The sequence below is a fragment of the Oryzias melastigma genome, linkage group LG20 (assembly GCF_002922805.2).
Source record: "Oryzias melastigma strain HK-1 linkage group LG20, ASM292280v2, whole genome shotgun sequence".
Taxonomy (NCBI): Eukaryota; Metazoa; Chordata; class Actinopteri; order Beloniformes; family Adrianichthyidae; genus Oryzias; species Oryzias melastigma.
Genome location: NC_050531.1, coordinates 16,288,926 through 16,314,092, shown reverse-complemented (window position 1 = coordinate 16,314,092; position 25,167 = coordinate 16,288,926). Strand labels below are relative to the sequence as shown.

Genomic DNA, 25,167 nt, shown 5'->3' with positions numbered 1-25,167 from the left:
ATGCCTGACCTTTTTAACATTTTTTCTTTATTTTTAAAGACAGTTACCATTGTGGTTATTAGAGGGTCTTCCTTTTCTGAAGAAGCTCTGCAATGGACTGCAAAAACCAGAGCACTAAATCAGCTTTTTTCCATACAGCTCTTAACCTGAAATCCTTTATTCGTGTAATCTAAAAAAGCTCACGGGCATCTTTGGTCTTGACAGCCCAGACGCCACCGGCCTCATTTACTCCCAAGGGAGAAGGAGGCGGCACCACGCCGTTGGAGCCAGCCGCAGCCTTTGCATCCGCCTTCATGGTGGCATCCAGCGAGGCCTCGGCGTCATCGGCGAACGGGGCCAGACGACTGCCAGAGAGGCCGCTCCTCAAAGTGTGAGTCAGCTTCAGCCGCCGGAAGCGATTGGACATCCGGCTCCACCAGGACTGCAAGAGGTTTTGATCAAAGACGCCATAAAAAAAGATATTTCTAATTTTTTTTTTTTTTTTTTTAGGAAGAGGAAATTATTGTATAATCACCCATTTACAACAAACAGGCTTTTCAAAATAAAAGAAACATACACATTTTTCACAATAAAACATTTTAAAACGTTTTCACCTAAAAAAAATGCATGAAAATAATCTAATGTAAAAACATTTTACATGCATCCTGCTCTATCTCACTCTATAGAGTGTTTCTCTTCTTAGTGGAGTGCTTCTTCTACACTCGCACATCACTGAGCACGTTATGGGGGCAGCGCAGGGTTAAGTGTCTTGCCTGCAGGCTAGTCTGGCAGCAAGTTGTCAAAGCTAGAATCTCTTATTCTGAAGTAACATTTGTTTTCCCTACTCAGCTTAAGGGATTGTAATAAGAAGGTGGAAAAAGTTAAAAGGTAAAATGTGGATAAATATGGATTTAGAGCACATGTAGTACAGTTTCAGGGCACAATTTTACTTTTCAGAAAAATGTTTTTATCCTAACTGTAAAAGCAGAAGAATTGGTACCACTCTAATATGTGCACTACTGCTTATTATAGGAGTTTAAAGCACTTTTATTTAGTTTTAGAGATCAGGAGGGTCAAACTCCATGTCTGGAGATCAGCGTGAAGATTTTTTTTTCCCCAAAAAATATTTGTATTATATTATAACAAATCTGATTCAGGTTATTAAGCGGCAGGAGATCTGGAAAAAGGGCAGGAAGCCAGGCAATTTTTCTGGATCTTGTCAAGAGATGCAATTTCTGATTACTATTATCTGACTCAGAAGACTTAAGTCTTTATGCATTTGATTTTTTTCCCTTTTTTCTTGAAAACAACAAATTTTCTTCTTTACTTTTCTCATGAAACACATTTTCCTTTATTCTTCTGCAGATCATTTAATGAATTTATTAAGTTGCTTTAGTTGCAGATCAAATACAAAAAATATATATATTTTGTTTCAAGAAAGATTTAAATAAATCTGGGTGTCACCTGCATACCTGTTTTCTTATTTACTATAATTAATGGAAACAACAACAGAGGATGTATGGAGATGACCTCCTAAAGACGACGAAAATTGTGTTTTTGGTGTTTTTAACTTGTTCTTGTGGCATTTTTCTCATGATGGAGGACACCTTAAAACTTAAACTGCATTTCTTAGAAGTTCTTTAGTCAAATTGTTATGAATCAGGAGTAGACAAAAAAATGCAGTTTGAAGAAGAGTGTAGAAAATAAGCTGGAACGGCTCATGAATTCCCTACTACAAGCTCTCTGCAATGGGGAGGGGAAGGGGGGTGGGGTTGCTCCATGATAATAATCAAAATTAAAAGACTACTGGGAACACTTTTACAATAGATCAAAATATGTTCAAAGTGGGTATTTAAACACAAGTCTGCGTTTATGGTAAAATTTCAAAAATATGCTAAACCTTAAAATTTTCTTTACCTTCAGCCCCCCCTTGTCATCGGGGGGCAGAGGGACAGCGGCGAAAGGCTGCCTGCTTTTGGAGAGCGAAACGAGCGCCTTGCCGCGCTGCTTTGACTTGTCTTTGTCCACCTGCATGCACACCGACGCTAAGAGACGCACCAGCTCAGTGTCTGTGAGAATCAGAAGGAAAAACCAACGAGTGAGTGAGCGTTAAACATGGAGACAAATCGATGCAGCTTCATGAGCTGATCGCATCAAACAGAACTATTTAAGGTCACAATAAAATGCAGCAAAAGCCAAAATGATTTTAAAATATTCATAGCGTAACAAAACTACTGTAATTTTCAGATTATAAATTTCAAAGGAGCAACTCATACTTGGACACCTGGACTTCAAATGTTCATCTAGAGTAGGGGTGTCATCGCACAGGGGGCCAAAATCCAAAACACACCTTAGGTCATGGGCCGAACAGGTTAAACATTTATTGAACACTCTAAAACTAAATTTTTAAAACGTTAAGACCATAACTTTTTTAAAATAATTAAGAACTAGATATATAGCATTACCTGCGATAATAGCTAGTGTGAATGCTGTAAGGTGAATTTGGCCACTGAGGATGCTAGTGCTGATAGCTGAAAACCCTGAAGTTGATAACCAGATTAAATATTTGCTAAATGACAAATTAGCCTAATAAGCTAAAAGAAGAAAGCCAAAACAGCTAGCATGTAGCTGAAAAAATAGCTAAACTCCAAAATAGCCTAAAAAATTTGAAAAAAAAAGCTTAATTTAGCTAATAATTTAGCTAAAATCCAAAATAGCCAAAAAAAAAATGAAAGAAAGTCTAATTTAGTCAAAACAACTAGTATGTAGCCAGAAAAATAGCTAAACTTCAAAATAGCCTAAAAAACTCAAGCCTGAATTAGCCAAAACAGCTAGTGTGTAAATATTAGTCTAACTTCAAAACAGCCAAAAAACTTTTTTAGCCAAAACATCAAGCATGAAGCTGATATATTATCTGAACCCCATAATAACCTAAAAAATGTTTTTTAAAAAGCCTAAATTAGCCAAAACAGCTAGCATGGAGCTCAAATATTAGCTAAATTCCAAAATACCTTAAAAAAATCATAGTAAATGCCAAAATAGTCCAAAAAATCTAGCAACATGTCAATTTTTAAAACCTTAAAAATGTTACTTTTTAACATAATTATGAATAGTAAAAATGTAGGAAAATAATTCCAGAATAAAAAAACTTAAACCTTAAATAACTTTCAACATTTTACTCTACATAAAAATATATTTTGGCAAAATTATACAAGTTAGAAATAAGTGCAAGATAACATTGGGCCGTCAATAACAATAAAATAAAATGATCTGGAGGGCCGGATAGAATTACCTGGAGGGCCGGATCTGGCCCTCGGGCCTTGACTTTGATACATGTGATCTAGAAGACATTTTCCTGCTCATCCAAGTGTTTTAATCTCTAAAAATGTCATAATCCTATGTGTAACTATTCAGCATCGGGTCCTTTAAATAAACATTAACAGACATTTAATAGATAATCTTATTTGCTCTTTTATTTAAAGCAGGTTGGACAGATGAGGAATCCTACCCGGATCATTGAGCAGCATGACCAGATCAAAGGCTGTGTATCCGTTCTTGGCTCGAAGGTTGACGTCAGCGCCTTGACTCAGCAGGTACTTCACCACCTCTTTGTTGCTGGAAGAGAACAGCAGAAGAGCGGCGATGGTGTCTGTGCTTTGGAGCATTACGTCGCCAAACGTCTCTGCTCGTATCATGTGAGGACTTCATTTAAATCATGACTAAATCAACCCGGCTCACCCGTGGTAGGTGGCCTGCATTAAGGCGGTCCACCCGTGAACGCCGTCCTGTTTGTCTATGTCGGCGTTCTTCTCCACCATCAGCTGCACCACCTCCAGCTGACCGCTCACAGCGGCTATCATGAGAGGCGTCGCTCCCTCCTGATTAGAGGAGTTCACCTGAGCCGGGTCCTCCTCCAGGATCTCTTTCACGAGCTGAGAGTTTCCTGAAAAACCCCGGATGAGACGTTAACGAGAGCTCCGCCCATTTTCATGGACCACAGAGACAGAACTCACCCAGCTTGAGGGCGCTGAACACATCAGGCCTCCGCCGCTCATCGTCTGTGGAGAAACAAGCATAAATGACAGCATGAGAGAGAAATCCTAGATAAATAACTTAAATGTGCATTTAGAAAAACTTTTTACAACTTTTTTGGTGTAAAAGTAAATAAATGATGCAATTTACATGATAAAATTTAGTCCATAATTCCTCTTTTGGGTGTTCAAACTACTCAGCATCACCAGCACATGTTTTAGAAACATGTCTGCAGTGACTTTCATTTTTACTCCTATTTTGACATCAAAAACCCAAACTCTTTTAAAAAAATATTTGGTGAAGTTGGGCTTAAAAAAAATAAAAACTAAAAAAAAACACGTTAAGAGAAGAACCTGCACCTGTCTGAGGTCTGACAGTGGTGATGGAGTCCAGATAAGCCTTGATGTCCCTCTGCTTCAGCTGCATGGCGAGCTCAAAGGCAGTCTTGGACAGAACGTTGATGCGGTCCGGGTCGGCTCCGTGCTCCACCAGCTGCTGAGCCACAGCCACCTTCCAAACACACCGCCTTTTACAATGCAGCCAACTGATCATAACTTCCCTTTAAAAGACACTCTCTGATGAAAATTGGGTTTTTAGCATGTTCTTGTAGCATTTTTACACTAATGGAGGACATATTTATAAAGAAAATTCAGCTTAAAATTGTTTTTCTGTCTATTTCTTTACTCAAATCGTATTTGTTGGGTGATGGGGAGGGGTGCGGAATTATTTTGAATAAACTACTGCCGCTCTGCAGAAACTATGTCCTAAAAAAATGACAGGTCTTGTTTATTTTGGCGAAAAAAAACATACGGTAATCATAATTAAAAAAAACAAACAGTGGGAATGATTTTACAATAGATTATAAATGATCCAAGTGGATCTTTAATAACCATGCATCCTTTAGCTCCACCTTTCCACTCAGCGTGGCTAACATCAGCGGCCCCCAGCCCGTTGCCTTCTGGGAAAAGTTGACGTCAGAGCCACATTCCAGCAGCAGGTGCACGGTGGCTTCATGACCGTGCTGCGACGCCACCATGAGCGCCGTGATGTCCATGAACTCTCTGCCACTTCCTCCAGGACAGCCCTCCCCAGCTCCGAAGCTCACCGCGCTGCAGGGAGACAGGCACCCAAAGGTGAAACACGGCAACCGAAAGCTTCGACAAAAAACTCAGACGGAGCAAAGGGGAACCTGTTGTTGTTGTTGCCGTTGGAGGCTTCTTCTGCCACAAGAGCGAGGTGATCGTAGTCATCGACGAAGGCGCCACTTTCTAAAAGCAGCTTGACCACGTGAACGTGGCCTCCGCGGGCTGCCATGGTCAGGACGCTGGCTCCCAGCCGGTTCCGCCCGTTAATCTCTGCTCCGTTCTCCAGCAGGATGTGGGCCACGGGCAGGTGACCAAACCTGTCAGAGAAAGGTCGAAGAAACAAAAAATGAACAAAACAGAAAATATTTATCATGGAAAAGTGTATTTATTCCCATAATTCTACAAAAAAAGTTAATAAAAATTAGATTTAGGGCCCATTGTTTAATTGATTTGCATTATTTATTTGCTTACATAAATGTGGGGCTACTCCAGCTCATAAAACTAACAAAAACCTGACAAAAATGTAAATACTGGGGAGAAATCTGCCCAATTTTTTAAGGACATGAATGTTTTTAACTGAGTTTCACAAACTATTCCTCTCCTAAACTCAAAGCAGATGCACAGGTTCACCGCATGTCATTAAATTGGATCAGGTTGATTTAATAATGTTTAACTCCAAAATCTGGGGAAGCCAAAAAAATCATAGCTAAGGAGGCTGGCTGTCACAGTGCTGGTGTTGATAAACTCCACGTTCTTCTATCAACAGTCAACCAGAATGTTCTAGAGAACTTCATGATTCCTTCTGCTGAGGACCTGGATGGAGATGCAGATTTCATTTTCCAGCAGGGCCAAACTCCTGCCCTTACTATTGAAGATGGACATATAATTTTTTTAAATACTTCATTTTGATTGTTTTGATCATTATTTGTTTTTATCTTTTATGCAAAATTGATAAGTAAATAGTTTTTTTTCTCCTCCCTAGAGCATTCTACATTTTTGAAATCCTGTTTTTGTGGAACCTCACTTTATATAAATTACATATTTGAAAAGGTGAGTCCTGAATCTTGTTTGAAAGTTTATATTTTGTAACTGAATTGGAATAATGGGAAACGAATACACTTTTCCATTATATTTACTTTTTTTAAGGATTTGTATTTATTTTTCCCACAAAAGTAAGATATTTGTTTCCTTTAGCAGCATACACATTTCTTCAGATTACGTCATCATTAGACTGGTTGAAATAATTTTTATTTTATTATTTATATATTTATTTGCAATGTTGTGACTCCACTCAATTTGTTGTATGTATTACCGTTATTATTACTGCTATTTAAGAGTTGTAATAAACTATTTTTCAGATAACTAATCAATGTTTAGGTCGCAGAGGATTCTGGGAAACTCCTTATTGAACATGGAAAATGACGTGCCGTTTTTGCTCACCTCGCCGCCTGCATCAGCGGCGTCCAGCCGTAGTTGTTGCGGCTGTCCACCGAGGCGCCCTTCCGCAGCAGAAACCGGACGAGGTTTTCGTGGCCGCTGGCCGCCGCGAACTGCAGGGCGGTGTTCCCCTCCTCGTCCGTGCCGTCCACCGGTACCAGAGACAACATGTCCGCGGCGGCGCACTCCGACCCCGCTTCTGACCGCAGCCTGCTCTGCCGTCCGGACTCCTTGGAGGCTCCGGGCTCCAGGATACTCCGAGCCGTTTCATAGTCCCCATCATCACATGCGCGAAAAAGAAGCAGAGAATTAGCGGGGACGCCGAGATTCATGCCTTTCTTTGACGCTTTTCTGCCTCCATTTAACTTCAATTTGTTTCATCAGCGACAAAACGATGGGAAACTTCTCCGTTACTTTGGCCTTATTTTGAAAATCCTGACGCACATTTAACTTAACTTCATCTTTAGAATGTTCTCGTCCCAAATGTTACTTCTAGTAACTTAATGTGAACCGTTGTCAACTTCTAATTCTAAAGAAACTTCCCCAAAGCCCACCGATCCAGTAGTGCCCGGTTCCGTTACTTTTTGCTAAAAGATTCTCACTCCTATTAAAATTTTTCACAACAAGTCCTTCACTTCCGCTTTCAAAATAAAAGTCTACTAAGGATAATCTTCTAAAAAACCTTATATTTGACCTCTTTTAGGCAACTTACAAAAAATAATGTATAAAAAAATCAATAATTTAGTAAAGTATTTGGTGAGTTCAATAATTACAAATATCTGTCCTCCCAAAATGCACCATAATAAATTAGAAAAAGAACAACAATTTTCTCTTATTTTGAAAAGAATAAACGGAAATGAGTACAATATTTTTGATGTACTTTTTTGCATCCATTATCATTTAAAATGGATAAATAAACGTATAAATAAATATTAAAAATACATTTATTTTTTGTATATGTGTTTTGACATGGCTGAGAATTGGAGCCTTGCAATGCTATTTCTGCACACACAAAAAAAAAAACTGAAAAAAAACGAGGGTAACATTATTTTGCAAGTTAGCCAGAAGAAGTTTTCATTCATTCATAAATAAAACTCAAGCAAAATATGCCATTTAACTAGATCAAGTTGGAAAGCACTTGTAAAACGTAGGATATTTAAGATACTAAGACATGTTCAGAAGTAACTAAAGTACTGTAGTTTTATTTTAGATGTTACATCTTTATTGTGTCTTAATTTAATATTATTAACAAACGCAGATAAATAAAAACAATCTGTTTATTTTTTTTCATCATCAGTTGTCAATACTTTGGTTCCCTTTTGTGGTACACCCATTAGTTTACTGTGGATCTGGAGGTAGCTTAAAACCAAATAAATTTATAGGCTACAGAGAACTGGGTTAGATGATGTTCTGAAACCAGTTCATCTTAGAGAATCAGTGTATGGCAGGAAATCAAATCTATTAGAAGTGCAGCTAGGTGGCTTTATCTGCAAAGCACATCTGAGCACAGTACCCGCTTGTTTCTGTTTGCAGCACATCATGCACGGTGCCACCAGGTTCTGCAGTTCACACACAGGAGTGGTACGAGCTGTTTCAGCTGAGAAACTGCACCTTCCCTCTCCTTAGATCAGAGGCACCTGCACCGTTTAGTTACTAACAGAACTCATTTTCACAGGAGAGCGTGACGCCACGGTTGGGGAGTGTGGATCCAGACCTCTGCAGCATGGAGCTCAGGAGTTGTTAAACGTGGACTGATGTGATCAAACCTTTAGAAACATGTTCTGGAAACCTCCACACAGAGACGGGGAGGACTTTTCTGTTTCTAACCAGCTCTCCGTCAGCAGAACAGCGGCTTCCACGTTGGAGCTCCATCCTCAGCCAGTCCCACCGTGTGCACAGAGGAGCCGCTCTCTCACACATGAGGAGACGAGTGAGAGACAAAGTTTTTATGGAGACTTTTGTCTTTGAAGAAAACTGCTGGAAGTGACAATTGTGTTATTGTTGTGTTTTTTGCAGTAATCACATTCATTCCTCACCATCAGAGGAACATTGTCAGAGGAGGTTGTGACCTTCACAGAGAAGCAGAACTCTGAACGTCCTGTTGAAGACCACAGCTTTCCCTCTGACCGTCAGGATGCTGATGGAGACTCCTCGCTCATGGATCCACATTCCTGCCCCACCAGTGTCATCAGTCGTCTTGTTCTGTTTCTACAATGTCTATCATTTTAACTATTTTAATGTGTGTTGTTCTAAATTGTAAAGTGTCTTTGTTAGCCTGGATGGGTGCTTATAAATGAAATGTATTATTATTATTGTTGTCAAAATACAACTTGAATAATCTACAAACCCACAAATTCAGTAATTGTATATTTTACAATCTGTAATGCAGTTGCTAAGTAAAAAAATAAATAAATTAAACTGGCTAAAGCTAACATGTAAACGAGTTTTAGGCTTTTTTCTTTCTTATTTTTAAGAGCGTTTGTAAACTGTACCTGCATTTGGTTTTCTCTCAGCCGGAATAATAGCAAGTTCCTGCGACGGCGATGGATCGAATGATCTGCTCCAACTCCTCCAAAAGTAAAAGATGAATCAAATAACTCAGAAACATTTCGAGCTTCATGCTTCACGCGTTCAACTTGCGGTGGCTAAGCTACAGGAAATTAGCCAGAAAAGCTATAGGTGTATTTTGTGCAATTAAATGACAAAGAATAGTTAAGATAGTTAATTATCATATTGTTTCTGTAATGAGTTTGAAATAATTGTGTGTTTTGTCCTGTATTTTTTTAATCTATGCTTGAAATAAACCAATCAATCCAACCAATCCAAATAAAAAAACTGTTTTTTTTTAAGATAAAAAATATTTTTGGGAGTATAAAATTTTGCTGTTAAAAAACAAGGGTTGAAAAAAAATTCAGTATAAAAATTCAGAGGTTTAATTAATTCAGAAAAAACTTCAGAGGTAAAAAAAAATTCAGAATAAAAATTCAGAGGTTAAAAAAATCAGCATAAAAAATCAGGGGTTAAAAAAACCAGGATAAAAAATCAAGGGTTAAAAAAAAATCCAGAGTCTGATGGAACTAAAAAAACTTCCATGCCTTTTACCTTTTCAATGATTTGTTAGATACAGAAGCTGAACAGTCACTAGTATTTTGTTATAAAAAAGTCACATGTTTAGGATTTGTTTATCATTTGTTTAAAGATTTTCTTTAGAAATGAATCAAGCAATGAACTTTCATGACTAATATAAAGTAAAACAAACTCGTGTAACGCTGTCGTGCGAATGTTTTCCAATGAATTCCACAACAGAGAAACTTGAAAAGCAAGAACCCGATTTTTATAGGCAATGTTTCGATATATATTATATTTATATATTAAGTCTTTGGTTTCGACACGAGATGTCGCCCATGAGTTTGGGAAGCTAAAAAGCTACAAACGACGAAGAAGAAGCAGATGCCCGGATGTGGGGTATATTTACCGGAAACTGGTTCGAATTCGCCCTTTTCCCTCGAAGCTAACCACGTTGTTGGCGTCTGTTCCTGGCTCACCGCTGTTCGCTTGAATTTCTTCCGAATAAGTCGGTCAGGAATACATAAAATGGTGCGTCCGTTTACGTTTCATCTGTTAAAGATGAATTTAATCACAGACTCGTTTCTAAAATGACGAGAGAAGGAATAAAATAAGTTTATGTTAAACACAAACTGCTAGCATTAGCATAGAGAGCACAGCGCATTTAACAGGCTCGCTTCTGTCCATAAATCCTTAATTTAATAATGGCAAATGTAGAACTATGTGTTTTTGTTGATGTACGTCTGCATTTATTTTATTTATCTTGTACAATACACTTTTGGGTAATTTAAAAATAGCTTTTTAACGCTTATTGTGTCTTAAAGTATTACGTTTTCTCAAGTCTCTTCATTTAAAATTGTATTTAGTACATCTGTGTATTTTAAGAGCAGACATACGTCTGATTTTAGATTTATTATTTTCGTTGTATCACATTTTTTTCCTCATTGTAATAAAATGTTATTACAGAAACATTAGAAAAAAAACTAGTTATTATTGTAATTCTATTTGTTTTTTACTTTAAAACTGCATTTTTCTGATTTGAATTGATCTCCAGGCTTTCAAGGACACTGGCAAAGCACCTGTTGAGCCGGAGGTTGCCATTCATCGCATCCGCATCACCCTCACCAGCCGCAATGTCAAATCTCTGGAAAAGGGTAATTCATCAGCTTGAATCTTGTTTGTTTTTGTCTAAACCTGAGCAATGAGGATAAGAATTTGACCATGATAACCATGATTCTTGTATACGCTATTCTGAGCTAAGGCTTTCAAAGAATCTACAAAAACGATTCCTTCTGATCAGATTTTGTGTATTGAACATGTCTGTGCTTCAGTCTGTGCAGACCTGATCCGTGGTGCTAAAGAGAAGAACCTGAAGGTGAAGGGACCTGTCCGCATGCCAACTAAGGTATTAACAGGAGAATGTTGAGGTTTAAGCATGGCTTCATTTACTGATTTCACTTATTTTGAGTTTTTGTTTTGCCACCTTTAGACTCTGCGTATTACAACCAGAAAGACTCCCTGTGGTGAAGGATCCAAAACCTGGGATCGCTTCCAAATGAGGATCCACAAGCGCCTGATCGACCTGCACAGTCCATCCGAAATCGTCAAGCAGATCACCTCCATCAGCATCGAACCCGGTGTTGAGGTGGAAGTCACTATTGCCGATGCATAAGCTGTGCATCATTTTCAATAAAAGAATAACCTGAATGAGTGTGGTGTTTTGTGTACTGTTTGAAGTATTCAAGTTTAAAAAAAAACGAGCATCTGAATAATGGATGCAACTTTAGGATGGATTGATCTTTAACACCTTTGTTTAATTGGTGTGAATTTACAAGGTTGGTTTTATGAAAGCACTACAGGTGATAGAACCAGGAGTGTGCACAGAACAGGATTTGTGCTGTAAAAATGACTGACTTGGATACTTTAAATTTACATATTTTTCCCCTATCAAATTAGTTTTACATTTTGGAATTTATTACATGCAACCAAAATCAAAAGATGCTGATCTTTATATGGATACATCCAACTTGAGATCAGTTATTCTTTGAAAAATAAAAATAAGTATCCATATAAATCCATACTTGTGTAAATCATGCCATAATTATCTGAAGTTTGTCAAAGGGTTAAATTGCTTCAAAATAAAAGAATTTTGAAAAAATTAAATAAGTTGAATCAGAGCTAAAATTTATGTTTTGCAGCTGGAAAAATGGAGTGAAAGCTATAACAATTTTTTCTTATTAAAGCTATATTTATGCTGAATATTTTGGGGCATCTTTTCACAAAAACAATAGAAAATGTAGGATCCGGGATGCATAAACCTCTTTTTTTTATTTGGATTAATATAATTACAAAAACTTTGAAACACATGAATACTATTTGCATATTTACTCGATCTCTAAAGAGTCAAATTTGACCTACATTAGAGTTGAGCTCTTGATTACGTAGGTGAGGTCACACCTGCATCCAATAATAAGTGATTACAGGATCCTCTATGGTTTGTCTGAGGGAGAAGAATCTGCAGCTTTAAGGAGACATTGATCTTTATTTTGCAAGCAAACTATAGCTTTGATTATTGAAAAGCATTTCTAGATAGATTTATGATGAGTAGAGTCATCGACCTGACCAGAGGGAAGAGTGAGTGCATGCAGCCTGTAGACATGGATCTGGAGTACAACACTTCTTCTGGCAGCATTTTATTCCAGCAGGTCACAGTTCTTCTCTATCCTTTAGCTTTAACCTTCGTCAGGATATGCATCCAGGTTTCACACTTACTGCTGGGCTTTGTTTTTGTTAGACTGGATTATCTGGTGCTGAGCAGCAGCTGATGAGAGTTTACCTCAGAGTCAGACCTTTTTCTAAAGAGGAGCTGTCTGACGAGGAGGATCAGGTACACTACAGCACTCACACACTGTCTTTCTGCCATTTGCAGGAGTTATTTTATAGTATTTATACATGCTTACATGAAAATAATTTTTAATCCATCTTGTAGTATGGTTTCTATGTACGTTTATGTAAATGTCTTTTAGCAGAAACCAAAAAAATAGTCTAAAGTTTACTAAAACTGAGGAACTTGAAGTTGACTTTTTATATGCTGTCAATATAAACTTAAGTGTTCCAATTTTTCCAATTTAGTCTGAAGTATTCAGTGTACTTCTTACACACAGACACACCTATTAGTATACTTAGCAAAAAGTATCTTTGTAAGTTACTAAGGTGCATTCTGTTGTTGTTGTTTTTTTTTTTTAATTAAAGGACTATGGAAATTGTCTAAGATTTTGTATTTGACCCACAGTGATGGAATTTCCAAGTTTGTTGCATCACAGTTTTAATAAAGGGCAAAATAACACTATATACAGTTTTAAAAAGTTGTATGCTACACATATTTACACAATCATATAGGAAGAAAGGAATGGGACAAAGCACAGTGTACAAGTACAAGGTTAATGTACAAGTTTGAAATCTGTGCAATGTTTGCTTGATTTAAATGACAGGATTGATTTTGTGTTGTCTAATATATATAAAAGGTTAAAAATTACTTGGGTACCAAGTACTCAACAAAAACTTCAAGATACTCTGCCTCTAAAAGTATTTTAACATTGTACAAGTGCAACTGTTATCTGGATCAACCATTATTTTTATGCAGATATTAGAAAATAATATAACCAGCAAAGTAGTTTCAGCGTCAACATGCTCAATCTATTCTCAAGCTTACTTTGCTTTAACTACACTACATCCTTTTTAAAACTTAAATTCTATCTTAATATTTAAAAGTATCTTTTATTCTACCTTAGATCCACTGAAACACTCGGCGTATTTAAATCCAGGTTAAAGACCAACCTGTTATAGTATTTGTTTATTTAAGCTTGTTTTAAATTAAGTTCTTTTTACTTTCTTTTAATTTAATTTAATTTTACCTTTAATGTTTTATGTAAATCACTTTGAATTGTCTCTGTACATGAAATGTGCAATAAAAATAAACTTACCTGTAGTTCCCTTTTTAAATGGGCATTATGGCCATTATTCTGAATGACTGAACCCTGTTTGTCATAGAACTAAAGGGCTTAACAGATCCATGTATAGATGGGGGTGTAGAAAAGAGGACTAAAAATCCCTGTACATAAACCAGAGTTGGGCATAAACAAACAAACAAAAAACATTTTGTTTCAATGTCTGGTGCACAGTCAATGATCAGGGAAATGGTCAGTCCTCCCAGAAGCCATCTTAAATATTGCATGTCCAACTTCAGGAGAGTTTTAAAGCAGAAAATAAAATATGTTCCAAAATCGTTATCTCTAAAATGTAGGTACTCCAGCATTGATGAGTCAATCTATTTAAGAACTTTGAGTTCTGTAACAAGGTAAACTTACTTGGCTACTATCCATGTTTGTCCTGCTCTTGTGGAAAGTCTTACAGATGACAAAACTTTAAAAATAACCTTAGCCCTGTTGTTCCTGTGAGGGTGAATTTAATTGATGAGCTTTAAAACTTTTCAAAACATGACTTTTCTTTTTTTGTGTTTTCTAGTAAGCTATTGAATAGACTGGGGAGACACCAGTGTTTATGGCCTTCTTGAGCACTTTTCTTTGAGTCGCTGTGGGGCAGTAGGTCAGGTCAGGATGCTATCCAGCACTGGAAGCCCAGCAGGAGACTCTAGATGATCCTTTCAGCTGGTATAGTGGAGTCTTTGGTGGGAATTTCTCAGCAGGTCAGGGATGTTTGAGGACCAGGTCAGGCCTTCCTCCATCTGGACTCCCAGGAAACAGAAGTCAGCCATCCTCTCCACACAGTGCCCATTGTTAAAGGTGGAAAGTTTCTTTTGTCTTGTGGTGTTGGGGAACAGGTTGTTTAACACCAACCTGGTTCCTCTCGTTCCCTGTCATTAAGGAGTCTAAACACTATGTCGTTGTCAACATACTTCACAATGGTGTTATAGTGGAGGGTGGGATGATGTGTAGGTAGAGTGGGGGGTCACAGCCCTGTAGGGGGCAGTTCTGTAACTGTGGTTTGTGGATGTCATATTTTGACTCTTGGATTAAAAAAAAAAATGGATAGGTGTGGTTTGTATTTATTATGTTGCATGGCTCTTTGGTTGGAGCAGCAATGTGGAGGACTGTAGACAGTGGAATGGGTCAGAGAACGGTTGAAGATACCAGCTGTCTGATTGACATAGATTTACTGTACACAGCCTTCTTTCGATTGTTGGATGTCACATTGTGTCTGACCTGCATCTCCTTAATATTTAGGGCTGAAACAAACTACTGGTAGTTTAATCTAAGACTCTAAAAACCCAAAGTCTCCCGGCTTGACACTTGGTATTAAGGAGTTGGATTGGAGGACTTAAACTGTCAAATGGTTCAAGCGTGGCTGTCTGCAGCTTACTGCTCCCTCCAGTGGATGGGTCAATACAGCGAGCAAATTTCATACTCCTAGCTGTGAGACAACGAACGGGACTTTAAAGGTCCACTCCAATGAAAATCTGGTTTTTATTTATTTTATTATTATTTTTTAACATGTTCTTGGGGCATTTTTCTAATCATGAAGGACAAATAATTTAAGATTAAAATAATTCTATTTCTTTATTCTAACCGTGATGGACCAGAAACATGAAAATCTCAGGTTTGTGATGCTCCATTTCTGATGTGTCCACTAGCTGTCAAATAGATCCATTAACAACTTTATTTTCCTTGCTGAGCGGCCATCTTGCTCAGAACTGTTCGGCTGATGGCTCTGGTATTGCTTGTGTTTTTTTTTATGCTACACTAACAGCAGCTTGGGCGTGTAAGGTGCTATAAGCTAGCGGGAGAGGCCTTCTGCTGTAGTCCAGCTTGGCCTCTCTAGAGTCTCTTTTAGTTTGTGGCTGTGGTGCAGACAATCACATGTTCGATTTCCGCCCTGCTTTCCCATGTGTCTAAAGCCTTTGTTTCCACAGAGCATTCCAGTATGGTTTGGTATTTTGAGTGTTTCCATTGTGAAATGGACCTATTTAGCAGTTCTGACCTGTACCTCTTGAGGCCCCCCATCCGTTGTTGGTAGAAAAATAGAACAGGACGGTTGGGGTGGAGCCGCTGTAGCTACCCATTGATCGGCAGGAAGTGATGACAACATTAGAAAGCACCAATATAGCGCTAACTTAGCGATTCCGTTTTCCTCTTCATGCCGGTATTCGTCTTAGCTACTGCAATCTTCTTGGATACAACATTAAATTCCTGTTATGCACAATTTACAAAAAGTAAAGCAAGAAAAAGACGAACTGCTGGATGACCTCCATTGATGTTTTTCTAATCATTGCATCACAATGACATGCTACAGGTCTACACCATGAGCACAAACTGCTCAGTGGAAGCATGCCATAAGTGTCCTCGGGCAAGACATTGAACCTCACACTGCTCCTGTTGGTTATAGAATTGTATCAGTGTAATGCTAAATATAAACTCGTTCCTGAATGCATTTCAGTTCACTTTGGACTGTCATTACCTGATACTGGTGTATGCCTGCCACCTACAGGTGAAAATGTCAAAGCAGTCCCTGATTGTTCAACTGGTTTAACTTTTAAACGCATTCAATAAACGCATGGTTTGTACATAGAGACTAAAAAACGGTCATAAAATGTGCATATCTACATGTGAACTTGAGTTTTGAATGTGGAAGAGTGAAATATGCATTTACTCGTATTTACATTGACTTTTTATTGAAAACAGTCACTTGAATGCAGATTGCTGAGGGTGGCATGAACATAGCTATAAGCAGTGGAGCTGTAATCAGTGTGTAAACATATGTACACATTAGTGAATGCGACTGTAAAGTGCATTGTGCCTTCAAGGATGGCACTAAAACGCTATAGAAGTCTATGACAGACCATTCAATTCAGGCTGTGCTGTTGAGTCTGATTAAAATGTTTTTGGATCAATAAGAGCTTGTGATTTAATTTGGAGCACTTAAGTTTAAAAATCACTATTTGAAAAGAATAAGACTGAAAATATAAAAAGTTGGTAATAAGAGTTCATCAGATACATGTATTTATTTCTTTTTCATCAATTCAGAGGATTTTTGTCTCTTCAGGACTGTGTTGTTATTGAAAACAGACAGCTGGTGACACTATATGCACCTAAGGGTTCAGCCACCATGAAGAGCAGTGAGAAAGGAGTTGGCACGTCCATCTTTAAGTTCTCCTTTTCTCAGGTTAGTACAAGCTGATGTGGGGTAGTTACTTTTTAGGAAAGTGTTGCAATTGATCTTTGTTGGCCCCCAGATCTTTGGACCAGAAACGACACAGGCTGAGCTGTTCGAGGACACGGTCAGAAGTCAGTTGGTCGACTTCTTGGACGGGAAGAATGCTCTGATATTCAGCTATGGTGTAACCAATGCTGGGAAAACCTTCACAATCCAAGGTTAAGATGGTAGTTAGAAAAAGAATGATTTCCGCGTCCTGAAATGTTGCAAGAAGTCGCTTTGAAATATGGCGTTGAAATCCCGTCAGGAACAGCAAAAGATCCCGGAATTCTTCCCAGAGTGATGGAGGCCACGTTCCATCACATCCAGGAGCGTCAGTATGAGGGGATGGACCTGAAACCTCACCTCAGGAGTGGTGTGCAGCATCTGAGTCAGGACAAAGTCAAGAAGGAGAGAACTGCTAAAGCAGCTATTTTCACTTTGGTTAAAGAAGTGAGAAAAAAAACACTATTTCAGACATTTTGATCATAGTGTTCTCTGACATGAATCATCTTTCCCCTGCAGGAATGTGATCGTCTCAGAACCGGCAGTGGTTCAGAGTTCTCTGACATCAATCTGGCATCTCCTCCTCCTTTCAGCAGTCAGGCAGGTATGTCCATATGCTACATACATACAAATATTTATACATTGTCCAACATTATGACTCCTGGAAGTAAAATCAGTGATTAGTTTGTGAGAAAACTTTGTTGTACACATTTTAAAAAGGGGGATCGACTAATTTAAAAATGTATTGTTCCTAAATACTGTCAAATTGTCAAATTTCTTGTCATGATTTTAAACAGCTGAAGACTTAAATTATTTTTTTTTAATACTGTTGTTGGCTCTCTGATTCAGTGACTCCCAGCAGCCCAACCAACAGTGAGCAGTTTGCTTTGTGGGTTTCATTCTTTGAAATCTACAATGAGTGCGTGTACGACCTTCTCCAGCCTTCGTTCTCCAAGAAGCGGCCTTCTCTGCGAGTGTGCGACGATGGAGCTGGAAATGCTTACGTCAAAGGTGCCAATGTCTAAAACATTAAACCCTGAACACAAAACGATCCAGACGCAGACTCCTGATCTAAAACAAAATAATAAGGTGGGATGAAGCATGAGTCTTATTCCACTTGTTTTTCTGTCTTCCAGATGTCAGGTGGATTAACATCCACAGTCTGAGTGAAGCCTTCAAGCTGATCCAGTTTGGAAATAAGAACAGAAGTGCTGCAGCCACGAAGATGAACCAGTCATCCAGCAGAAGGCAAACAGCTCAGTGGATTTACTGACTTTTTTAAAGACCCACCTTGATGGAAATTGTGCTTTTAACATGTTGTTGTGTGATTTGTCTGATGGAGGACATTTATGAAAAACATTAAGCTGTAACCCAGGGGTGTAGAACTAATTTGGTTCAGGGCCACATTTAACCCATTTGATCTCATAGTGTGATGTCAAAATAACCTATAGTCAATTTGTTATCTGTAGCTTTGTTTTTGTTTTGTTTTTTCTCGGTTGGAAAAGAATCCCTCAACAACCTAGTAGCCTAATCACTTATTATTAGGCAACATTATTATGTTTGTTTCTTGATCTCTTGTTATCCCCGTCTTGTGTTGCCTTTGCTTCCCCCTAGTGGTGGATTTGCACATTGCAGACATCTTTTTTTTAAATAACCAGAAACTCGCCAAAGGAATGGGCTAGAAAAATGCTTTTTTTTTTTTTTTCCATGACTGGACCGGATTAAACCATCTGGCAGACCGGATGGGGCCTGCAGGCCGTATGTTTGACACTCCTGCTTTAACCCTTGAACACCTGAGGCGTCACCACAAACGCTTAAACACCAAATCTTTAACATGCTGTTTCTTTTCAACGGCAAATGCGATCAACGTTATTCCAGCAGATTCTGAAGCTCCTTCAGAATCTGCTGGAATAACATTGATCGTATTAACGGTTGAAAAGTTACAGTAAATCAAGGAGCATGAACTCTGGAGCTCTGATGTTAAAGGGGGAATCTGGAGCAGATGGAAAAAGTATTGTATTTGTGGGCCAGAAAATATGCTGATGCATTCACTGATGGACCATTAGATTCTAGTGGATCTAGTCAAAGGTGATATCTGGCTCAAAGCTGTACAGCTGGATAGCTTCAGTACTTATTGCCACTTTTGTTGCACCGCTAGGGTTAGGCAGGAGGTGGGAGGGGTTGTAAGCTAGTGGGAGAGTGTGGTCACAGAGAGAGCTCAGGAAGAGAAAATGGAGAACATCGCTGGTTTGCACCAACAGTCCCGCCCACAACTCGGAGAAATTTCTCTTGACGCTCTGCAGAAATGATGTCAGAGAATGACTAATTTGTAAAAAATTGGCAAAACAGCATAATCATAAAAGAACACTTTTACAATAGATACCTTGAATGGGACTTGATGTGTCATGTTTTTGTTCTTATATCAACTCTTCTAACAGCCACGGCATATTCACCATGAAGTTACTGAAGATTGATGGAGGTGAAGTGAAAAGGATCTCAGAGTGAGTTTCTCCCTGGACTAGCATGTTTTTGATGAAAGCACATGGAGTGAAAATGCTTCTGTCAGGTTTTCTCTGTGTGACCTGGCGGGCTCAGAAAGATGCAACAAGACAAAGACTTTTGGAGAGAGGCTGAAAGAGGCCGGAAACATCAACAACTCTCTTCTAATTCTGGGGAAGTGCATCTCTGCTCTGCGCAACAATCAGACAGACAGGTATGTGAATCTTTGATCTAGAACGTTTTTAAAGACTCACTCTATTAAAAAAAAAAAAAAAAAAAAATCATGTTTTTGGTGTTTTTTAACATGTTTTTGTGGCATTTTCTAATGAAAGAAAACTAAGCTAGAAATGTATCATAAGAAGACTGGAGTGGGACTTTAAAGTGAGTCTGCAGATGTAAAATTTGTTAAAAATTTGTCTTTTTTTTTTCCCCCAAGAGCAAAGGCTAGTTATATTCCTTTCCGAGAAAGCAAGCTCACCAAGCTCTTCCAGGCTTTTTTCTGCGGGAAAGGCAAAGCCTCGATGATCGTCAACATTAACCAGTGTGCTTCCACTTACGACGAGACGCTCCACGTCATGAAATTCTCTGCAGTTGCCAAAGAGGTTTGCCTGAGTTCATGAAGGTATACAAGCGCTGGACGGATGACGCTTCTCTCACCAGCACTTCTGTTTAGGTGGTGCAGGTGATCCCTGACAAACCTGCAGATGCTCTGGTACCGTGTTTGGTCGGACGAGACGGGAAACCTCTCATGAGGAACGGTGCAGTTGACGTCGCTCTGGAGAGCTACTTATCTGAAGAGGAGCTGCTGGATGAGAATGATGAGGCGGATGTTTCTTTGCTGCCACAGAGTGTAAAACATCTGAATGAGTTTACAATTTTTGTTCCCTTTTATTCATTTATTTCTAATATTCTGCTGTGATTTTTTTTTTTTTTTTTTTTTTCCCAGGAGCTTTTGAATGTAATTGACAATCTAAGAACTAAACTGTTGGCTGAGCGACGGAAAAACTTGGTACAGGAAATGGAAATACGCAAGGAAATGGGAGACGCCATGTTGGAGCAGCTCATGGAAAGTGAAGAGCAGCGCATGTACGTTTTTGGTAAACTTCATTATTCTTCATAAATTTATGACTTTAATCTAGTAAATTCTCCTTTTTTGAATTTTAAAATTCAATTTTTTTAACAAATACTTTTTTTCCCTATACTTTAACAACTTTGTCAATTTTTGACTACTTCTCAGGTTACAACTTTAATCTCATAAAATTGGGAATATTCTTTCCCGTAATTTTATGACATTATTCTCGTACATTTTTTTTTTTTCTCATGTCACAACTTAAATACCATTATTTTCTTCTCTCTAATTTTATTTCTTGATTCTCATACATTTTTAAAACTTTTGTTTTAATATTACGACTTTAATCTCATAAAATTAATAATTTCTCCAAATTTTTTTTATTTTCAAAACTTTAATAAATCTTATGCTACAACTTTAATTTAATTTGTGATTTTTTTTCTTATTTTATTACTTTATTATTGTAATTTTTAAACTTTTTTGATATTATTGTAAAATTACATTTTTTCATAGTGTTGACTTCTCTTAAATGTTTTACTTTTTCTCATGTTTTGACTTTAAACTAAAAATGATGAATTTCTTTATTAATAATTTTAACTATTCTCGTGCATGTTTCACTTTTCTCGTGTTACAACTTTAATCTTGTAAAATTACTAATTTATTCCTTAAAATTTTACAACTTTATTCTTGTACATTTATTTTTTTACTTTTATGATGGACCTGATGCTCTGTTGTACCAAAGACCCAACATGTACTTAAAGAAAAATGTATATTAATGAATTACTAAAGGTTTTTTTTTGATTAAGCATAATCTTCTGTAACATGAATTTTAAAATATAAAGATATTACATTTCAGTCGACAGCTGGAAGAGCTGAAAGAGAGCTATGAGGAAAAGCTGGAGGACACGTTTGAAGTATACAAAGAAGCCATCAAAGAGCACGCCTACCAGTGTGCGATGAACAACCTGGAGGATGATTATGTGCCGCTTGACGAGTTCACTGCTGAGCAGGAGAAAGTTGAGGTATTCTATTTATTTTAATCAGGAAAATTGAATATTTTGCCAAAAAGTTGTCAAGAACTCTTAAAAAATGACCAAAGTTTAAAGCAAAATGTACTTTTTAATAATTGTTTTGCAAACATTTATTAATCTAAATCCTAATATATTATTTTGAGAGTTTTATTTTTCTGCACAACCTTGCAGGCCCTCAGACATAAAGTGGCGGAGCTGGAGAGTTTGTTGTCCAGTGGAAGAGGGGGTTCTCCCACTCCAACAATAGAACTTTCCTGCCAGACGGAAACATTAAAAGAAGAGGAAAAAGGTGCTCGTCTTTTTCTGTTTTTAAAAGGCAAAATTTAGAAACTTAAAAGTATATTTTCACAGATGAAAGAAGCAAACGGCTGTACAGAGAGAAATGTGTCATGGAGAAGATGTGTGAAGAAAAACAGCAGGTGTGTTCAAGCATCTTGACCTGCTTTATACCTATGTAGTTGTGATTTATTTGCATAATCTTGTTGAATTTTTATTTAAGTTAATTTTATCCTTGGAGAAAAGACTGATGGAGCTCAACAACACTCTGAAGAATGTCACAGAGAAATTCTTGGAGAAATCATTCGATCTGGAGGCTCAGCAGAAGAAATCTGATGATCAGGTGAGACGGCTGAATAAAAAATCTCAAATTATTTTGTTAAAACTTGCCACAGTTTTTTTTTAATTTTCCCCACTTGTCCCTCAAACAGGCAAAATCCATTCTAGAGATGTTGCGGATGAATGGAGAAAAAGACAGAGAGATCGCTTCCTTGAAGGCTGAGCTCGCCAAAGTCCCCCAAAAATCCCCGGTCCAGGTGAAAACCAAGCGAGGTCTGCTGGCCAACATCAAGGAAGCGGTCACATCCCCCCGGAAGGGCGCCAGCACCCGGAGTTTGAGGAAAACTGGTCAGACCCCAAAGCCTTAAAGGACAGCTTCAGTAAACTGTAGAGGTTTCTTTTTGTTTTTAAAGCTTCACTTCTTCCATATTTTAAAGTTCACTTGTGAAACAATTTTTAGAAATTCTCTTTTTTTTTTTTTGTTTAAACTAAATATTTTTGATTGTATTTTTTTTTCTTTTTATGTCTGTGTCCCATGCTTTTTAAATAAAATCTGTTCTGATTTATGCATATTTTTTTTGCCAATTTAATCTCTTAACAGAAACTATGAACTTGTGTTTACTCTAAATCAGACAAAGTCCGACCAAATGTGACCTGCGTTCAAATTTCCAAAGCCCTACATGTTCCTTTCATAAAATGAGTATGTGGTCCCTGGCACTTAATGAAACTATGATTTCTTAATAGTGCCATACCGTTAGAATACACCACCAGACATTTGAAGTGGTACAAATCTTGTGAATCTTGCTCCAGGCTTTTTCTCTTGCAGCTCTATTCCGATATATGAAAGAGTTTGTCATCTAATTCCATCCAGGCCCAAAATGCATTTAATTTCACGCCGGGATATATTTTCAAACAGTTAGCACTTCTGTGATGTCGCGTTCACACCCAACACGATTTGTGCCCACCACTTTTTCACCTCATGGTGAATTTGCTGCTCATCGAGCTTGATGTCACAGCCACATGTGGGGGGAGCTACCAGCTAATATTTTTAGCATAATTGCTAAGTGGAGTGGTGTCTACGGATATCTCACTTATGTATGGAAGACAGGGATGTTGAGAAATCAGGTTTATTATGAAGAGCTCTACAAAAACATCGGTCACATTCATCATTCTGAGATTCTGGTAGCTAGTTCATTCTCACTCTGGGGGCTGTGTTTGGGATGACAGCTGCTTCTGTGATGTTTGTCTCTGAGTTTGAAGGCTCAATGTCTCACATTAACCAGGGAGGGGAAAGATAAAAACAAATAAACTTAGAGGTGTCAGAGTCATGGTCAGCTGGCGATCTGTCCAGAGTGTATCCTGTGTTCGCCCAACAGTAGCCGGACGAGCTCTGGCCTATAAGCGGGTTAAGGAAACCGATGGAAGTGCAGGACAAAAATGCTCTCATTGGACTGGTATTCTATCCGCTGACTGAGTCACTGAAATGGCCAAACTTGAGCTCCTGATTGGTTGATGTAGCCTGCAGAAATTCAGATATTTGATCTCTAGCCTCGTCACTTAAGTCGCTGCGGGACTTCAAATCGCCTCCATTCACGTCTGTGCCATTGACTTAACATTGAAATTCTCTTGAGCAAATCGTGTTCTGTGGTGTGAACGTAGCATTAAAGAGGACGCCATCCACACGTCACTACCAAATCAGTCCTCGATTGGTCAAAGCTAAACCTGGTTTATTTTTCAACACATGTTCAATGGCCGTGAGTTTTGGAGGTTCATCCTACAAATGTTCGTAGATACCCACGAACGCGAGAATTTTGAAGCCAGAAGCATAAAACACACATTTACATTATGTCCGACTTTCCAAGCTAATCCCTAACTACTAAAAAACTATAATGGAGGACAATTCAGTGCCCTGGATTTTAAAAAAAGGATTTTGGAAACATTGTTCACTACTTAAAAAAAAAAAAAAAAAAAAAAGCTAAAGTGAAAATCTCATCAATACAAGTGTTTTACAATGTTTATATATCTATTGTGTTTTGATGATAAAAACATTAATAGTTTAAAAAATACATTTTTTTTTTTTTTGCAAAAAAAACTTAACTTAAACACAATGTTTGTGGTCCATATTCTTAAATCTAGTGAGCATCGATGCACACTGATTTTTTTTTTGCTGAAAATATTGGGAAATTTCAGGGGAATTCTGTTTTTTATTTGTAGATATGGACAGCACTACAAAATGGTGAACCAAGAAGTGAGTAGTGAAGGAATTCGGACTCAACTAGAGACTCTTCATTGGAAGTATCCATTGAACGTATCTTCAAATATTTCCACCTCTACAAATCTGACCCTCTTTGGCACCCCTCTAAATCCCAACATTAGTTAGTAAAAGTAATTTCTTTTCAAAGTCTTTGATAAATTTATCATTTAATTCATGCGTCTATGTATTTTTCTCCAGCAAGAGGACACAGAAATGCTGCAGCTCTTATGAAACAATTATGGTTTTACAATCAACATTTTACTCTGTGTTCACACTTAGAATTATCTCTGTCAGCCAGAGCAGAGCATGGAAAAAAAAAGAAAAATCTCCCCGGGGCAAGTGGGACATCTTAAGGAGCATTTTGACCTCTTATAGAGGGGCAGTCATTGCAGAGCACTTAAGGTAACAGAGCCCAGCCTCATCTGGTGGAAGGGTCTCTGCAGTATAGCCGGCTCCTGCGCGCTCTCAGCGATGGTTAATGAGATTAGCAGTTTGTCTGCGTCAGTGCAAAGGGGTCAATCACAGGATTAACACCTTGCTTAAGAGTTACATCAGTTTATTATACTTTTTCTTTATTGCTTTCGCGGCCTCCAAAGAATGTCTCCGTTTGATTGGAAAACCGTCGCCGGGGGGAAATATTCCAATGCAACATGCTTCCCTGGGACTGAGGCTTTCTGCATCCTCTGCTGCTGAATGAAGCATCTTCCAGGGAGGACGAGAGGAGCTGAAGCAGCCAGGGAGGTGCAGTGCCGTCGGGCCAACGTCTTGCCTGCTGTGGCAGAGTCTGAGACTCTGGACGAGTCATCCTCATGCCACTTGTAAATAACAAAGTTGGGGATGATTCTACAGTTGGCAACGGCAACGCTCTGTCTGATGGAAAGGCTTTGGTGGACTCTTTGATAAAGGTAAAACAAGTTTCTTCATTCATTGTTTTTGGCATTCGAT

At 38.2% G+C, this 25,167-nt stretch overlaps 4 protein-coding genes, 1 long non-coding RNA gene and 1 other non-coding gene across 10 annotated transcripts in view; 5 read left to right on the top strand and 1 right to left on the bottom strand.

Moving 5' to 3' along the window:
- LOC112151293 (ankyrin repeat and SAM domain-containing protein 6) overlaps positions 1 to 7,127 on the bottom strand; it is a 10,820-nt gene extending 3,693 nt beyond the window's left edge. Inside the window, exons 1-10 of one of the 2 annotated variants that reach the window (XM_024280136.2) lie at positions 6,537 to 7,126; positions 5,201 to 5,413; positions 4,922 to 5,120; positions 4,371 to 4,521; positions 3,993 to 4,037; positions 3,718 to 3,922; positions 3,488 to 3,594; positions 1,897 to 2,048; positions 184 to 421; positions 48 to 97 (exon numbers count right to left, since the gene is read on the bottom strand). In XM_024280136.2, coding sequence (XP_024135904.1) covers positions 48 to 97; positions 184 to 421; positions 1,897 to 2,048; positions 3,488 to 3,594; positions 3,718 to 3,922; positions 3,993 to 4,037; positions 4,371 to 4,521; positions 4,922 to 5,120; positions 5,201 to 5,413; positions 6,537 to 6,865 — 1,689 coding nt within the window. In that variant the 5' untranslated portion in view covers positions 6,866 to 7,126. Of the gene's footprint in view, positions 1 to 47; positions 98 to 183; positions 422 to 1,896; positions 2,049 to 3,487; positions 3,595 to 3,717; positions 3,923 to 3,992; positions 4,038 to 4,370; positions 4,522 to 4,921; positions 5,121 to 5,200; positions 5,414 to 6,536 lie in introns of both variants that reach the window. The other variant, XM_024280137.2, reaches the window with a different exon arrangement.
- A 1,207-nt stretch (positions 7,128 to 8,334) lies between these two features.
- On the top strand, positions 8,335 to 8,938 carry LOC118600252. The gene is made up of 2 exons (XR_004949862.1): positions 8,335 to 8,463; positions 8,550 to 8,938. It is a non-coding gene; the product is annotated as an uncharacterized LOC118600252 (long non-coding RNA).
- A 1,030-nt stretch (positions 8,939 to 9,968) lies between these two features.
- Positions 9,969 to 11,309, top strand: rps20 (ribosomal protein S20). The gene is made up of 4 exons (XM_024279766.1): positions 9,969 to 10,130; positions 10,654 to 10,753; positions 10,931 to 11,004; positions 11,089 to 11,309. The coding sequence occupies exons 1-4, from the start codon at positions 9,984 to 9,986 to the stop codon at positions 11,269 to 11,271; spliced, it is 504 nt and encodes a 167-aa protein (XP_024135534.1). The 5' UTR covers positions 9,969 to 9,983; the 3' UTR covers positions 11,272 to 11,309.
- Positions 10,796 to 10,861, top strand: LOC112151660. Its single transcript, XR_002920171.1, has one exon. It is a non-coding gene; the product is annotated as a small nucleolar RNA U54 (small nucleolar RNA).
- Positions 11,310 to 12,059: 750 nt separating the features above from the next.
- On the top strand, positions 12,060 to 22,534 carry zgc:56231 (uncharacterized protein LOC406257 homolog). 4 transcript variants are annotated; one of them, XM_024279657.2, is made up of 19 exons: positions 12,060 to 12,304; positions 12,394 to 12,486; positions 16,659 to 16,778; positions 16,849 to 16,987; positions 17,077 to 17,261; positions 17,334 to 17,418; positions 17,664 to 17,825; positions 17,951 to 18,062; positions 19,253 to 19,315; positions 19,381 to 19,527; positions 19,750 to 19,915; positions 19,987 to 20,163; positions 20,260 to 20,399; positions 21,239 to 21,404; positions 21,585 to 21,658; positions 21,689 to 21,702; positions 21,765 to 21,832; positions 21,936 to 22,032; positions 22,121 to 22,262. In XM_024279657.2, the coding sequence occupies exons 1-18, from the start codon at positions 12,197 to 12,199 to the stop codon at positions 22,023 to 22,025; spliced, it is 2,109 nt and encodes a 702-aa protein (XP_024135425.1). In that variant the 5' UTR covers positions 12,060 to 12,196; the 3' UTR covers positions 22,026 to 22,032; positions 22,121 to 22,262. The 4 variants fall into 4 exon arrangements, with proteins under 4 accessions (XP_024135425.1, XP_024135424.1, XP_024135423.1 ...); XM_024279655.2 differs by having other exon boundaries at positions 12,061 to 12,304; positions 21,913 to 22,032; positions 22,121 to 22,534; XM_024279656.2 differs by having other exon boundaries at positions 21,585 to 21,702.
- Positions 22,535 to 24,750: 2,216 nt separating this feature from the next.
- rgs9bp (regulator of G protein signaling 9 binding protein) overlaps positions 24,751 to 25,167 on the top strand; it is a 5,351-nt gene continuing 4,934 nt past the window's right edge. Inside the window, exon 1 of the mRNA XM_024280356.2 lies at positions 24,751 to 25,127. Within this exon, the coding sequence (XP_024136124.1) occupies positions 25,032 to 25,127 (96 nt within the window). The 5' untranslated portion in view covers positions 24,751 to 25,031. The remainder of the gene's footprint in view (positions 25,128 to 25,167) is intronic.

What these genes read in the sequence shown, in the direction of transcription:
- rps20 (XM_024279766.1), top strand. Translation starts at nt 9,984, where the DNA reads ATGCCCGGATGTGGGGTATATTTACCGGAAACTGGTTCGAATTCGCCC. An exon ending in GGTCAGGAATACATAAAATG is followed by an intron (nt 10,131 to 10,653) that starts GTGCGTCCGTTT and finishes ATTGATCTCCAG; the next exon opens with GCTTTCAAGGACACTGGCAA. An exon ending in TGTCAAATCTCTGGAAAAGG is followed by an intron (nt 10,754 to 10,930) that starts GTAATTCATCAG and finishes TCTGTGCTTCAG; the next exon opens with TCTGTGCAGACCTGATCCGT.
- zgc:56231 (XM_024279654.2), top strand. Translation starts at nt 12,197, where the DNA reads ATGATGAGTAGAGTCATCGACCTGACCAGAGGGAAGAGTGAGTGCATG. An exon ending in TGTCTGACGAGGAGGATCAG is followed by an intron (nt 12,487 to 16,658) that starts GTACACTACAGC and finishes TTGTCTCTTCAG; the next exon opens with GACTGTGTTGTTATTGAAAA. An exon ending in GAAGTGAAAAGGATCTCAGA is followed by an intron (nt 19,316 to 19,380) that starts GTGAGTTTCTCC and finishes TGCTTCTGTCAG; the next exon opens with GTTTTCTCTGTGTGACCTGG.